At 45.7% G+C, this 16,816-nt stretch overlaps 1 protein-coding gene across 1 annotated transcript in view; it reads right to left on the minus strand.

The window, feature by feature from the left end:
- Non1 (nucleolar GTP-binding protein 1) overlaps nucleotides 1–16,816 on the minus strand; it is a 41,745-nt gene that overhangs the window by 5,668 nt on the left and 19,261 nt on the right. Inside the window, exons 7-10 of the mRNA XM_075693044.1 lie at nucleotides 13,577–13,618; nucleotides 13,421–13,486; nucleotides 8,155–8,355; nucleotides 4,252–4,323 (exon numbers count right to left, since the gene is read on the minus strand). Of these exons, the coding sequence (XP_075549159.1) occupies nucleotides 4,252–4,323; nucleotides 8,155–8,355; nucleotides 13,421–13,486; nucleotides 13,577–13,618 (381 nt within the window). The remainder of the gene's footprint in view (nucleotides 1–4,251; nucleotides 4,324–8,154; nucleotides 8,356–13,420; nucleotides 13,487–13,576; nucleotides 13,619–16,816) is intronic.

Consider the following 16,816-nt stretch of genomic DNA (forward strand, 5'->3'; position numbering starts at 1 on the left):
ACAGTGGGCAAGATTTCAACGTGGGTACACTCGAATCCGACTACAGTCGCCGACCGATTTTCCGGACTCCAAAAATTCGGACATGCTCGATTATTCGGTCTGCTTCGCGGCACCGCCATTCTCCCCATAGACCATAATGTATAACAACTGCCGAAAGTTTGGACACCTTGCAGCCTCTCATCTGATTTTTTGGACACTCCTTGAGCCAACTCAATCGAGAGCACCATGCACCGACTCTGACCGGTGCATGGTTCGACTTGCTGAATGCCATTTTTATTTTGAACGGAGCCTCCTTGCTGCCCCACAAAGTGGCGCTACTGCAAATCCCCGCTCATCATCATCGTTTCTGCCTGGTTCGATAGAGCACCTCTACAGCAGTTCCGGTTTCAGCTTAGTAAGCAATGTCAAGACAATCCAGTAGCTGATTTGTTTGTTCGCGCCACCGTGGTTCGCGCACGACGCTGTGAGTTGGCCGCGTTTTTTGTTTGTGCGACTGGTGTCGGCATGGTGGTGTTTGTTTGTGTGCTGTGTCGAGGTTCCGGTGATTCAACGCAACATACGGAAACATCGCGTCAAGTGTCTAATGGCGCCGGCGGTGCCCGCGCGGACTGCAGTGGAGAATGCCGGCAAGCGGCTGCCGGGAGGCCTAGGATTTGTCGCCTTCTGATGACCTCCCTACTGACGCCAAAAATGTTCTGCTGAGACCTGCGCAGTGGCTGCTTTGCGATTCCGGACACCATCTTATTTGACAGTTTCATAGGTGCCGGTAATGCTGTACTGACATGCGCAGAACTCGACGACGGCGAGATCACTCGTCAGGTTTCTGCTGCGCCGCCGGACAATGACTTCGAGTCGGAAGATGACGCACCATGTGCTACGCTGCTGTCGCATGCGGAGCGTGCACAAGTAGTGACTGTGCTTTCAGCTGCCTATAGTGACCGTACGACCCTCTCCGAGATTCAGGCTTATCTGATTGCGTGTAAACGGAACAGCGTGCAATGGCGCATTCACGATTTCTTCAAGCCTACTGATGAGCCCGAATAAGTGCAGGGAAATAAAGGATTTCTTTTTTTTTTTTTTCTTAATCTGCTTTTTCGGACACCTGTATATTGAACCCGTTTACATCGAATTATTCTATATATAGTACAATTTCTGGTCACGGTATAGTTACCATGAGTATATATAGCGAAAATTATGCTTACATCGAACAAAAATAGCAGCGACTCCCGATATATCAAACGTCAAGCGGCGGAAAAGCGCCCCCAGAAGTTGGCTTTCCCTCGCGGTAGCGGGCAAACCCGGTGGCGCGGCTCCATCCAACTGCTCTCCCTACCGTGACTGCACCAGATCGCGCTGCTTTGGGCTGCTCGGGCGAGCTGTCGACACCCCCGTGCAAAAAATGATCCTGGCCCGCCCGCAGCGCTTGCTCAGACAACCAACGAGAGGCTCTTGTGCTCTCGTCGTGCAAGATGGCGAAAGTGCGAGTTGTCTCGCTGCTTTTCTGGTTCATTGTGTTTGCGCCTTGTGGGCCTTCTCCCGCAGTGTTGCCGTGATGAATCGGCAGAATACGCCTTTCGTCGTGCAGCTCGAAATCATAAATCGGGTCGAACGCGATGAGAAGTCGGATGTCCCCACAGCATGCAAGATTCCAAGGAGCACTCTCAGCATGATTAGGACTGAAGTGGCCGAACTCGCGACCCGGTGCCCGTGGCGCCCGACGCGTACGCACGGCAGTGTACAAGTGGTTCTTCATATGTGCCGGATTCTGCGTGCTCGGTGATGACTATAAATTCTGATGAATGCTACAAAGCCGTTGCCGGTGTTGCTGAAGTTTGGACCGAGCTGCAAGAATTTTCGGAAGCTGTTGACGAATCAACTAGTTTGTGAGTGCAGATGACGGTGTCATGACCATGGGAAAGCCCGAAAACGAAGACTACATCGCCGACATCGTACCAAGCACAAATGAAAGTCGGCACAATGAGGAAAGCAACTACAGTCCTTTGCCCACATACTCTGAGGTGGCTGGTGCAGTCACACTAGTCTGGTGCTTCTGCGCAAATGCGGAAGGTTGCAGCCTCCGCTGCTCCGACTCCTTTTGACAATGTGGGGAAGTGCCTGCGTCGCAGGTAACGAAATTGCCCAAGCAGAAGAAAGTGCAGGCCTAATTTACGCGAAACTAAGCTAGTTTCATCAATAAAGTGATTTTGTAAATGGTATGTGCTTTTATGACATCCAATTATTTAGCAGGCTTATATCGAATTATGCTCTATATCAAACTGATATGCGTTTTTTTGCGAGTTCGATATAACCGGGTTTGACTGTACTTGTATTTGTCAGGGCCCTGATAAAAAAAAGTCAATACTGGTCGTCGTCATGTTCTCAATTAATGCAAGCCAATGCTCGTCTTTGTTAAAGGAGTACCAACAGATATTTTTGAGGTTGTAGAAACTCTACAACATGCTTCTCATATTAAAAGGATGACACTTAGCAAGTATGGAGGCTGTGCAACAATTATGTACTTTAATTTTACAATACTGAAGTTCGTCCCAAAATGATGGACCTGAGGGGGTATTCTGTAAGAGCCCACCTAGAGGACTGTCCATGGCAATCGCCACTGACTGGCTGGAGCTGTACTGGCAAGAAGGAGATAAGCTAAGGGCACCAGCTTCCTTCTCACTGGTACCCTGGCCCAGCCACTCAACACTTCAGCCACAGCCGAAATGTACAGTCCACTAGGTGGACTCTTATAGAACACAAAATTAATCTGGATCCCCTCACTACGGCATGCCACATAATAAAATTGTGGTTTTGGCACATAAAACCTAAGAATTTAATCTAATTTTAAACTAAAGTAGTATCAAATTAAAGCACATAATTGTTGCACAGCGTTCACACTTGCTGTGAACCACTGTGGATAAAATGGTTTTCACTATCGACATGATCACAGACGACAATTATAAAGTTTTGAAGGCATGTGGCCAACACACTGACCGAGTCAGAACAAAAGTCCTGTTTACTGCAACTGCTGTTGCTATCGACACAATCATAAATGGTGCGACCATCCAATTATGAAGGCCCCCGATGTGTGCTCCAAGTAAAAACAAAACTATGGTTTGCCGCAGTTGCTGCATATGGAACTGCAGTCGCTATCAATGCGATTATGGACGGCGACCACGCAGTTCTGAAGGCCTGTGGTCAAAGCACCCCCGCTGAGTCGGAACAAAACTACTGTTTGCTGCAACCGTCACGGAGGAAATATGGTTCATGGATGGAGACTACGCAGTTATGAAGGCACTTGGCCAACACAGTGTTATACATAGTGGTAAACGCAAGAATAAAGGCTATAAAGACACAGATAAGCACGAAGCATTCCTTGTATGATTTCCGCTGCTGACTATGCCAGTGCGGACTTCATGGCTTCATTTCGGTTGGGCTTTTGCTCTTTTGCATCGTGCATTTGCAGCACTCCAAGATTTGTTCAAGTTAACTGATGTGCGGCCAAATACGCCAGAATTAACTAGGGTTTGGTTCCGTATGTTCGCTCGAGCCTGAGGACAAGTCCGAATTATCAGAATTTCTGAATTAGTGAGGGTTGAATTAACAAGGTTTCACTGTATATAATTTAGTACCCAGCATGCTTTGCGATCAGAAAAAGAATGTAATGACTAGACTACCCAAAAATGCTGCTTTTCCTGCAGCCAAGCATTAAGAAAATGTGCATTTCCGTAAATTCCACAAGTGGCCGTAAATAGTTGCTTGCGATGCATTGCATGCCACATGCATGCGTCACCACACAAAGCATGTTGTATTTACACCATCTAGACAAAATTTGCCCTGAAATTTGTCCCTAGTAAGCAATAGTTTGTTATAACCAGGCCTGTTAAAGGCAAAAGTTGTAGCCCTGATAATATACTGGCAGATCAAACTAAGTGAGAAGAATGGTTCGTTATATTCAGATCCATTGTAACGGACGTGTATACTGTGTTCCAGTAGGTTTTAAGTTTTGTTGGACACTCTGGATCTTGCCAGTATATCTCTCAGGTTTTACAGACAAACCTTCATTTAATGTAAGAAAATGACAAGTCGAAAATACCATGTCATTACTCCTTTTTAAAGACCTCACAAAGACTTTGTTGAAATGTTGGCTCCTAGCTTAAGCTTCCATTGCTCTGTCATTGATAATCACTTCAAATGTCCACCTTTCTGTAGATCATTTGTCTCGTTCAGATGCAATGAAAAAGAATGTCGTACCAGTTTCTTCTTGGCCCCATCTGCCTCCATCTTCTTCTGAAGTGCACCTTCAGGTATGAAAGGTGGTCGCTCCTGAACATAAGGTGTGCATTTTGAAGACAATACATCAAGGAATGATTTCAGCAAGTTTTGAAATGTGGAGAGCAAGTCCACATTCAATTAGTGAAGCAAAGCAAACAACCACAATGGCCTTAACGAGGCATTATATGGCAAAGTGCACATTTACTTTCACAACTCAGAAACATTTAGAAACATTTATTTAGGGGCCAAAAAGGCCCCTAAATACCTTAGCTTCAAACCCGAGCAACACATTGTAATGGCTGCAATACCTTTCAAGAAATGCACTCTTGAAGAAATTTTCAGAAGGGAACTATAACATGACTGAAGACAGTGATACCTGCCAACCTGACGAGATAGAAAATCGGGAGACTTTTTATTCGCGCCAACAAGGCGGGGGGGGGGGGGGTTGCATTTACTGTTTCAACTTCCAGTGGGACCGGGGCTCTCCTCACTTCAAACATTTGTCGGAGTAGCTTTGCTCAACACATGGTACAGACTGACGGCCCTTCATTAGCAGCAGGTGTTGGAGGGTTGTGTTGCACATCGATGAGTGGAATTCAGACCTAGTTTTTCGCGCCGCGATAAAAATACTCTCGCACACTGCGTAGCTGTGCAGTATCACAAGTAAATCCAGCATCCCCTTAGCAACTCGGTGAAACATGTTTTCTATCAGTGTTCATTTTTCCAACCATAGACCACTGCGCATCACACATTTCTTCATTCAGAATGTCCTCTGGAAGACTGTACGCCTGTAGTGTGGCAAACTCAGCTTCGAGAGCATCTAAAGCATCTTCAGCAGATTCATTGGAATCTCGGGCCGCAGCTGAGGGAAACTCTGAATAAAGAAACAAAGACTCGAAAGCGATGGCTGTGAAATAAATTTCAAGTTGGCCACCTCCGCATTCTTCAGAGTTGCGTCCACATCCATAACGCTTCGCCTCGTTGCATATCGGAAACATTTTCCGTAGAAGAAGCTCAACGTGGTAGCTGACACAAGGGGTAGGTTGTGTTCGGCGAGGAATCCCGTAGACAGGCACTCCACACGTATGACACTGTCATCGCAGTTGTTTCGGAGAGAGTTCACAATGTTGTCTTGCTGCTCAGCGGTGCGAACATAGCTTTGACTATTCGCCGTAGAAACGTGCAGTTTGAAGTCGCCTTTGCCACCATGAGGCACACTGATGTCGCATCCACACATTGTACAAAATGCAAAATGTTCTCCTTTTCTTGATGTCAAAAAGCACGGAAATTCAGAAGTGCAAGATCGCAAAAACTTCTGCAAATACCTTTCTTGGGCTTTGATAGCACCATGGCATCAAGCACACGAGGTTTCTAGCTTTACATGGCGCACCGCACACCCGGTCTGGCCAACACTAATCAGACACACAAACAGCAGTAACAATGCACCATGGAGGAAGGCCTGCATGAAATACAAGAGCTACATTGGCTCTGGCTTTGGTCGGCTTACTAGGCACCGCAGTCGGCTGCTTAGTCGATGTTACCGATGGCACTAGTGCAGCCATTGTTGGTGATGCTGACGGCTACTATGTGGCTGCAGATTCCGCAGTGCCGGTTTCGCAAAAACCATTATTGCATGAACAGAGACACCTTGTCGGGAGATACCTATAAGTCAGTGATCGCACAATTGGAAAGTTCAGCTAAAAATCGGGAGTCTCCCGCGTGAATCGGGAGGGTTGGCAGGTATGCAAAGTGCAACGTTTACTCTCCCCATTTCATCTCTACTTATCAGTTCCTCCAATCTGGGGCAACAATGACTGCAATGCCCTGCCTATCTCTCCTTTATTTTTCTTGTTTCTATGGCGTGATTATGGTAACCCTTAAAGGCTCGCACCTGACAAAGATCTACAAGGGCAACAAGACAACAGTGAAAGGACAGGGCAAGAGGTTTTAAACATCTACTATGTGTGCACATTTCAAAGGATGGGCATGCATGTACCCAATGGCTTGCAATTTTGGGCCAACATAGTTACCCTAACATCATTACTGACTTTGCCTAAGGTGGAAGAGGAGCAGGTGTTCGCTTAGCCACAGGAGAGAGCAAGCAATTTTTTAAGCAACGTTCCCTGCTGCATGCAGAATAATATTTGATCTGCATGTCCAAAGCGCATTCCCCGATTTTGCAGCGTCCCAGGTTGTACGACAGATTAGCACAGTCCCAGAAAACTACCCCATAGGGACAATGCATTAAAAACCGTGATTATGCGATATGAGATGATGCACGTGAGATGATCTCAGATGATGGCCTACGCAAAGCTGAAAATTCAATAGCAGATGTGCGAGAAACGCTGCCAGCCTCCAGCAGCTCCCTTGCAGAGCCGTCCTCTCTACCAAGAGGGCGAGAGCACCCCTTCACATCTTATTCCAAAGTTTCAACTGTTTTCTGGGCTCCCTCCTAGCCTCCTTTTTCCTTCCCTTGTGCTTGCTGCTGGTTAATTTTCCTTCCCTATCTTTATGTCACTCAACCACTGCCTGCCTTAATGCTATCATTGCCATCTCCTTGCGGTTTCTTTTTCTCTATGTTTTCTCTCACAAGGGTCCTTTCACTTTGTCAGTCGTGATCGAAACAAACAGCACTCGCACAGCAAAGGAACTGAGCTGTCTCCATCTTCGTCTTCAGTAATGTGTCGGGCAAGTGTGACACACAGTGTCACGGAAATGAACAGTGCTGATGCTCATGGACAAGCTGGAGATTATCGAAGAAGCAGAGAAATGGCATGGAGCCACAAAGGCTAGCATCACCCGGGATTCCAGAATTTTCGTTGATGACCATTTTGGCAAACAAGGATGCCATAATGACCAAGCGCAACAATTCCTATATGCGATGTGGTCAGAGGAAACACCGAAAAAAACCTGAGGAAAGGGGAGGAAGGGACGTACTTCCAGTCAATCTCTTTTGAAATAGTCTAACTCACACAAGATATTCCTTGACTCTGCCCCGGACGCATCTGCATATACAGTCGACAGCGTTTTTGCCGGTGCGTCAAGCTTGCTATTTCTGCACATACCAAGAGCGCTGTCAGCTGTATAGTACTAAAAGCATCCAGCGCAGGGACTTGAAATAGTGAAACTATCTCTGGAAGTGATCACTTGAGAATACCGCCCCAGCGCATATGGAAAGCGTGAAAGCATGTGTGAAGGTCTAACAGATTAATCACTGGGAGGCATGCAGATTGTATCCGACATGCGTGTTCCCGTCTGCAGTTCAGAGCTTTTAGTCTACATGTCAGCACGCAAGACTTATCATGTCATTCGTCAAGGGGACGTGTGAGGAGGCTTTGCCTCATGCTGATGTGGCTGGTTGCCACCTCAAGCAAGGACGATGCCACAGACGCCGCCATGTTTACGCCTAAGTTCACAGATGTGCTATACATATACAACATCAGTAACATTCGGAGGTCCATCAGAGCAGGCGATGCCGTAGGCGATCTTCTTGTGGATGTTGCTGCACTCTAAAGAAAGCTCAGCTGCGTGGCTTAAACAAAGTCTATAAGAAACGGACCTACGTTTTATTAAGGTGTGTAGGTTTTCGCTTGGTCCCAGAAGGTCATATAACCGGAGTTCCACTGTACTCTGAACCTTCGCAGGAATAAAAAATACTATAAACATCTGCCAATTACTTACAACATTAAGCAGCACAGGATTGGAAGCCAATATGTATATATAAAGTGTGCTGGCTTCAAAACTATAAGGTAAACACTGCTGCCATAGTCTCACATTCCAGAGCCTTCTATCATGCCATGTGGATCATCACCGTATGGATCCACATGGTGAGGTAACAATATTATGGCAAAGTGCTGAGACACAAAACATCTGCAGGCCTACCTTGCTGTCCCTGGGCGTGGGCATGGCAACATGTAGACGATTGAGGATACCCTCAATCTTCCTGCCCTGCATTTTCACTTCCAGTCGGTGCGCCATAAGGCGGTCACAGGCCTCGTTACGCACCTCAGCCACGCCCTCTTCAGTCACAGTGCTCATCTCCAGCACAGGAATCGACTCCTCGGCCAACTTTGAGAACAGGGCCTGAAAGTATGGCCCCTCAATGTCCATCACTTCACAGGACGAAGCTGCAATTCGCTCAATACAACTACAGTAATCCCTTGTTATAACCAAATCGTTTTGCTTGAAATATTGCTTTAATTGAAATTTCTTACAGTCCCAAGCCAAATGCATGCATCCTACCATATGAAATACAACAATTTCTGTCGTTTAGAACAGCAATACCCGTCACGTTAAACAGGTGGATTTTTTTCTCTGAAAGATCAAACAAATCATCATGCTGTGTCCCAATTTTGAATTGTGGTCATACATTAGCCAAATGGAGGCTGCAGTGTGCTGCAACAGTCTGAATAATTGTACACATCTGAAAAATAGGTCAGGTACTGTTCATGCCATAAAACATCAAAATCCTCGCTCTCTTCATCTGGGTACACAAGTCGAGATTGAATGTTGGAATTTTGCAATTACCACCTGCATTTTTACTGAAGCCTCATTTAAGAAGGCACTAAAGGAAAATATTAAGCCGAGTTAGATTGATCGATTATTTGAACAGATGTCTACCATAGTTTTCTGTCTGCCAATCCAGTTGATCCCGAATATACAGTCAATTACGAGCATATTGAATTATTGTTAATATTGAACAGTTGTAAAATCCCCTTGAACCCATGTAAAGGTATACCGATGTACTACGCGTACATTGAACTCCCGTATGCCATATGGATGCTGCACATATGGATGGCTCATGCAAACTGCGGCTGTTTGTTTGATTGCTACTCAAACAAGAGCAGATTGCTAGTCTGCTTTAGGAATGCAAAAGGGTTTCCAGTCTGGTTTGTGCTCCACAAGAAAGCATGGATGACACTCAAACTTATCACCAAGTGGCGCCGCACAGGGGATGCCAAACTGTGCTGCTGGGTGTTTGTCTTCTCGTAGACAAAAGCCTTCTGCGAATGGCATTTTAGGATTGTGCAAGCGACCAAAATGAATTCGACCACAAACTCCATTTGGATGGATCTTCTTGAATTTACCAAAACCACCGCATCCCACACCTACACTTCACGGAAAGAGCCATTGCAGCAACAGTACGCAAGACCCCTCGCTGTACAATTTGCAGATTCCCACTGAATGTGTTTCATTCTGGCATGCACATGTCAGTGGGAACGGCCTTGAATGTTCTGAAAAGCTGAACAGCACTTTCAAAACTAACAGCGTGTGTGTAGTGTTGGCAGTCACCAACGCAGAGGCCAGAGGGGAAGAGCCGAGAATGAAGGGAGTATGTACCGGCCGCGAGACATCAGAGTCAACCCTCAGAAGGCAAGTGCTAGTTTCGATTTCATGGAACATGCGTGCTCCTAGCGGTTGCCGGACATCCTGAGAACTCGTGGAACGAGGTGAAGTAGATGTGGATGTTCACAGTTCTTGTCATTCACAAGTTTTTAGAAATAGAGAAATTTGATTGACGGCAGCTCTTGTTTCTGTTTAGTTACTTTTTTAATCCTTTCCTTGTGAATTTTAAATCAGGCTATGGCAAATAACTCTTTTTCCCATTTAGTTATTTTTTATTCCTTTTTTTTTTTTAATCAGGTGAAGCGCGGGAAGTGGTTGACTTCATGTGTTCATCCAGCTTCCCTCCACTCACACTTGCCACTCGCTCATTGATATCACAAGTTGTATCGCCCTCGGTCATCAGCTTCGTTTGTCGTGCTAAGTATGAAGATGGGAAAGATAATACAGAGAAGCTTGACAAAGCGTGCAAGGAACGGAGGACGGTCTTCCAAGCATCAGATGAAGATGGCTAAATCGGCACATCTCATGTCTTGTGCAGCTCCATGGGATTCCCAGTTTGGCAAAGTTTTTTAGGTTTCCTAATGATGACAGGTGAGCACAAGTATTCCATTCTATTTTCTGAGCAGGTATTCATTTTGTGTGAGTAAACCAGTTCTGTGCAAGCCTGAATGAACTGACATATAAGCAGTGTTGCTCGACTCATTCGTCATGACGGCAGCCCATCTGGCGCCGATGAAATGCGTGAAGGGCTTGAGTGCGTGTTGGTTGGGCTACACATTTTGTTCGCTCTCTGTCGACATGAACAGCCAACGCTAAAGCAAAAAAAGAAATACACACAGCCATGATGTTTTATCGAATTTCAAGACCAATGATGGCGAAACAATGCACGCACATAATTCCGTGTTGCATTTTGATGCACCCCTGATCATACTGAAGGTTTAAGCAGTGTATGCTCTCTGAATTTTTCTGCAGATTGACACTTTTGCACTGCGTAGAGGTTAGTCATTTACCAGTACAAAATTTATGAATAAAAACAAGAACGTTCAGCTTTTACCTACGTTGAGTTTTAGCTGAGTGAGAAATCGGCCAGCTTTAGTTGATCCAATTCACAACACACGAACAAAATTAATTAAAGTTGGTGCCAGGAAGTTATTTTCCTTGTGCTAGCCGCCACTACATCTGTGAACTAGTTGAACTGTAGTCCTAAACTTAAGCACAAGTTAGAAATTTCATGAAATGACGAAATGTAACATTTTAACAATGAATACTAGTAGTTAACGATGGTTTCCTATATATGTACTAAGTATTTCTCACTATAATTGGTTGGCACTGGTGTGTACGACCAATGTCTCAGTGCTTTAAGAAATGGACAGAAGCTTGCAAGGTAAACGCGGCAGAAAGAAAGCGCAAAACAGCGCACTTCAGCGGGTCCTGCTCCACAATTTGGCCAATGTCGCCGAGCGGCTAGCGGGCCTGCAAGAGAGCACAAACACATCCCGCTTGTATGCGAAGTGTGAAAGGAGGGCGTCCTTGGTAACCCTCCTCCTGCCAGCTGTGCACTCTCTCCTACCTTCTGACCTCACCAGTGATGTCACCAAGGCATTGTTTTGTTTGTTAATTATTTCCAGCTGGATATCTGGCCGCCACCAGTGGTGGAAGTGGCGCTGCCGCAGCGTATCGTCATGCGGCCGAGCGTGTTAAGGAAGGCATAGGGAGTTTCCGCACCCTGTCGCAGTGCTGAGTAAGATGCAAGAGACCCGCAGACTTTTTAGGATGGTTGAGAAGTGAGCACGACTGGTTCCAACAAAAAGTCAGTTCTGAAACCCGGCACAGCAGTCCTCCTGGCTCGTTGCCCACTGCTGTTTAAATGGTGCTTATTGTAACGGACAAGTGGCCAGGCATGTTCACGCACGATTCACAGTACAAGTGTGCTGATCGCGGCACGGCGCATATTCATACAGGCTAGTTTGCTTCCGCAGTAGGTCTATTCTACGTTTTCTTGAATAAAAACGTGCAACATGCATTTTGACGTGTGCAAGACACACTGCGGTCTTGTGTCTGGGCAACATGGGCATTTAGCGTACGCATTGCAAAGACCATTCCGCAGCATGAGCGACTTGCAATGTTCATGAGCGGCTACTTTCACGAAATGATGAAATGTACCATTTAACAGCAAATACTGGTAGTTAACAATGGCTTCCTATATACTAAGCATTTCTCATTATAACTGATTGGCGCTGGTGCGCAGTCGACATGGTCTTGGAGAAGCAAATTGGCAAGTTCTGGCTTTTCACAATCTCGGGAAACTGTCAGAGACGTGCAGAGATCTCAGATAAGGTTCAGATAGTCATATTTTATATTTTGAATTATTGATATACATGTATATTTCGCGATTCCATTCAAATTCTTTATATCCGGGATTGACCTTATCAAACTTGAAGGTGATTGGAAAATATTGATGATTCTAAATATTTTAGCCTATGTGGTTCTCTGTATATCTCAGACAGTTTCCAGGGACCGTGAAAATAGGGAACTTAATAATTTGGTTCTCCAAGGCTGCGTCCAATGCACAAAAGTTGATTTACTTTTTTTCTCACGAACATTGCAAAACTCTCAAGTGGCGGAATGGTCTTCGCAATGCTAACCAAAGTCTGGGTCACCTGGATGCAAAACCATGGTGCGCTGCGCAGTTGGAGTGATTGTTGCATATTTTTATTCAGATAAGGTAGAAATGGACACACCGTGGAAGCAAACTAGCCTGTTTGCTTCCAAAAGCACTGTGTGCCACCATCATCTTACTGCAATATGTGCGTGAACTTGCCCAGCTACATGCCCGTTAATGTATGTCGTTTAAACGGCCGATCGTCATACGTGGGCAACGAGCTAGGCAGACTGCTGTGTCAGGTTTTGGAACCGACTTCCTGTTGCAACCAGTCGTCTTTGCTTTTCGACTGTCCTAAAAAAAGCCAGCGTGTGGCTTCTGTGCGGCTCAGCATTCCAACCCGTTACAGCCGGTACGTCTCTTCATTATTGGCCCTTTCCCTACGGCCCCTATGTCGGTGACTGCCGACACTAAACACGCACTTAGTTTTTCAAGTATCACTTTCAGCTAGCAGAACATGCCAGTCCATTCTCAGTCACATGTACATGTGCGACCATCAATAGCACGGACCCACGAACCACACAGCAACAAGTATTGCATGCCTAAAATGCCATTCGCAGAAAGCTTTTGTCTACAGACAAACCCGGTGGCACAGCATCTACGGTTCGGCATCCCATACCTAGAGCCACCCAGACCAAAGATTGGGTGTCACCGACCCTTTCTTGTGGAATGCGTATCAGACGACTGGGAGGCCTTTTGCATTCTTGAAGCAGAGTGCCAATCTGCTCTTGCTGATAAGTGACAGCCATAGTGTGCACAAGCCGTCCACATGTGCCATGAGCAGGACTGAGAGCACCCTGCTCATTTTCTCTCCATGGCATGTACTGCCCATCGTATTCAATCTCTTGTCTGGCAATCTTGTCCACGTGACCTCCCTCTACATTGCAGACATCACATGAAAGGTGCCATAGCTCAAAATAGGTGGTGCCACTCCAATTTTTTATTTTCATTCTTTTTTCGCTTATAAGGCTCGTTTTCGCTCATTACAAATGATGAATTCATTATTAAAGAAGCCTGATATTTCAATCTACCTCGGTTTAATATTTTCCTGTGGAATCCCTCTAAAGATGCTCATTCACTACGCATTAGTCACAAGGTTGCCACTGAATCATCCGAGTCAAGCACGAGACGTGCACATACCTTGCCTTCAGGGGAGAGGTCAGCAGGCCTGACGATGTCAACCTTGTTGACAACTACAAGAAATGGCTGGAAAGCAAGCAAAATAAGAGCTTACATTGTGCATATGAAGAAAGATGCAGCAAAATTCAAAACCAAAGAATTAAAAGCTGCATCTACCTTGTTTGCAAACAGTGGCTTGATGTTGAACAAAAGCTTCATCTGGAACAAAAGCGAAAGACCACATTTTACCAGAGCATGACACAACACTTTAACGGCAAGGTGCAGATGAGAAATATATAATGCAAAAGGCAGTTTACCTAAATATCAAATACAAAATGCATAATTTATGATGGTCAAATTATGATAATCCTCATCACCTCATCAAATATGTGAGCAGTACTGAATAAATATCTGCATACAGATGTCGGGTATGTTAACGAAGTGCCTCTGCTAAAACTGCTGAATTTTACACATCTCATTCCTTAGTCTCTTCAAACATGCATACCACATTGTCAGATTTTCTATTTCGAGAAAGATTCACTACCAATGTCAGTGTTTCTACACAAAAATGCCTGCAGCCCTTTCCATAACTTCAAAATAGTTGCCTCTTTATTGAAAATATATAACACATATAAGTATGTGCCAGAACTTTGCAAGCCATTACTGCATGTCCACTATCTCACCCCTGTCACCACGACTGGGCTCTCTTCACCTCATAACTACTGATTTGTCAAGTAAACACTTCACCACTCTTAATTTCTTTACTCCTTATTTGAATATCTGTGCTTCTTGAAAATTACATCCCCAAGTATAACAGTTTTTAATGCCACTTTCCATGCCAGCACCACACAATATTGACACATACGTAATTCACCTTTTTCTGGTGACTGTTCTTTATGGGTCAACAACTGTTACAATTTTATCACTCAGCACAAGAGCCGCCTTCATGTATCAAATGTCTTCAGCATTGCATAGCACCAGCAATTCTGATGGAATGTACAATGAACCATGTATAAATAGCCGACGAACATGGCCTATAAATCAGATTTCGACGACTGATGACTATTCTCACCACCGTAGTTGTGCTCGAGTGTTATATAGTTAAACTTCAGTACAGTAACACCTCGTTAAACCGTACCCGCTTAAACAGTAGTTTCGGTTTAAAAGTAGTAAAGTCAATTCCCCGACTCAACGACCATTGAACATAATGTGTTTTGTACCCACATAAACCGTAACAGCTTACTGCGTACACATCGGTTAAAACGTGGAGTTTCCCCTTTTTGTCACGCAAACACGGCGGTGCGTCGTCTCCATTGGGCGGCCCAGCAGAACAACAAGCCTCAGAGATTGGAACAACGGCCTCCAAGCGCACTGTGCGTTTGGCGTGAAGCCACGTCATTTCAACGCCGTGCCAGAGAGCGTTGTGGCGTAGTGCAAGCGAGAACGTGCATGATGCCGAAGCTCCGATAAAAAAAATGCTGGGTGCTCAGCACAGAATAAAAATTAGACATCACCCGTGCTATTGAATGTGACACAAAGAAGTCGGCGCTGGCACGCTACATGGATCTGCTGTTGACTACCGTAAAAACCGGACTATAGGTCGGACCGGAATATAGTATAAACCCCATGAAAGCGATCTTGCACGCGACAGCGACAAGCGACGCGATGGAGATGGCTGTCGCGTTCGCTCGTCGCCTACAAATTGCACCCCATGCGAGCGATGACTTCAAGCGACGTCTCCCCAGTGTTGCCGGTATGAGGGCAGCAATATAGGCGCCGAAACTAGCGTGACGCGTGCTTTTTTTAACTTAAGTTATTTACTGTAAAGTTATTTACTTTACTTGTAAAGTTAAGTTATTTACTGTATTTTACTGTAAAAAGCAGCATAAAATATTTCTGAAAGTCTTGCAGTAGGTTCTTATCCTTGCACGTATAAAAATTCAATCGTTTGCTCGTTCCGTGCGACAATCGGAAGTACTGGAGTTATGTACATCCAGTTCCGGCTTTGTGCTATTGGCTAGTCGCTCATAGCACTTCCGGGCGACGAGCGACGAATTCTAGATTTGCAGAACCGAGCGATCGCGCGACAAGACCAAGCGATCTGTTCACGCGACGGCCCGATACGTCGCTCAAAGCCGTCGCTCGTCGCTGTCGCGCACAAAATCGCGCTCATGGGGTTTAGCCTTATAGGTCGACCCTCCAACTAACCAATTCTAAAAGTGAAAAAAAAAAACTTTTTCTATGGCAAAAGTACCGAAAGACGCCCTTACCCTGAAACAAATGCGACTCAGACAGTTGCACAGTGGTGACAGTATTTATTTAAATGCTGCTCACATGTGCACCTGGCCAAGTTTTTAACAGTATCGCACGACCATCCAATAAGGTGCTTGTCAGCACCTTATTAACGGCGCTGAGCGGCAAAGCAAACGAGATATGCGCATGCGTACACATGCGCTTACATTCACTATTTTGCCACTCCGTGATAAGGTGCTGACAAACACACGGGTCGATGGTCGCGCGATACTGTTAAAAATTGGCTGGGTGTACAGTACACAGAAGGGCACGAAGTGCGCAAACATTTGTGCAAGATTCAGACGACTCCGAATCAGAGTCGACCGAACTAGAGTCGACCGAACTAGAGTCGGGTGACGAGTGCTTCTCGCTGCCCACATCCCATAGAGCATCGTCCTCTGTGCCATCCAGCGCAAAGCCCTTCCTCTTCATGAATCGTCGCACCCAGGATGGCGAGCCCTTGAATTGCGCCCTCGTCAGTCCAGAGGCGCGCGCGATCTCAGCCGCTTTCCAACGGATGTATTCGGCAGTCACAGGCAGTGATCTTAAACGCAGCTCCAGGATGAACTCCGCAACCGTGTCTTCCAGTTCTGAATATGCTGCGGTCGTTTTCTTTGGTTGCTGCAAGTTGTGATACGCTGCTTCTGCCTCTGCCAGTACCGAATGTGCTTTTCGAATACTCCAAATTCGCGCTGTGCTGCCAGGTTGCAATGGGTTTCCGCATACTCGATCGCCTTTTTCTGGAAGGTGACGGTGAATTGCCGTCGGCTTCCGCTCATTTTGAAACAAAATGTGAAAAAGCAGCCTTAAAGAAATATAACTTTGTGACAATGCCATGGAAATGCAAATTGGCGGTGCCACAATGTCGCCACGCCGCGCTGCTGCTGCTGCTGATGGAGGCTGTTTGCTTCATCTGCCCATTGTTGCAAGACTTCCGTAGTTTTTCCGCCAATGTCCGGTATACAAGACGAGGGTCGACTTTTCGCAATGGTTTTTTTAAAAAAGGTCTACCTATATTCCGTTTTTTACGGTACAGTGCGTGGCATTTGGAATGCAAAGAAGTTGCTCGGCAGCGCTACTGCGACCGCGAAGAGATGTCAGCTACGAGGTTAGACTTTTCGCCAT

This window comes from Dermacentor variabilis, chromosome 5, assembly GCF_050947875.1.
Source record: "Dermacentor variabilis isolate Ectoservices chromosome 5, ASM5094787v1, whole genome shotgun sequence".
NCBI classification, from domain to species: domain Eukaryota; kingdom Metazoa; phylum Arthropoda; class Arachnida; order Ixodida; family Ixodidae; genus Dermacentor; species Dermacentor variabilis.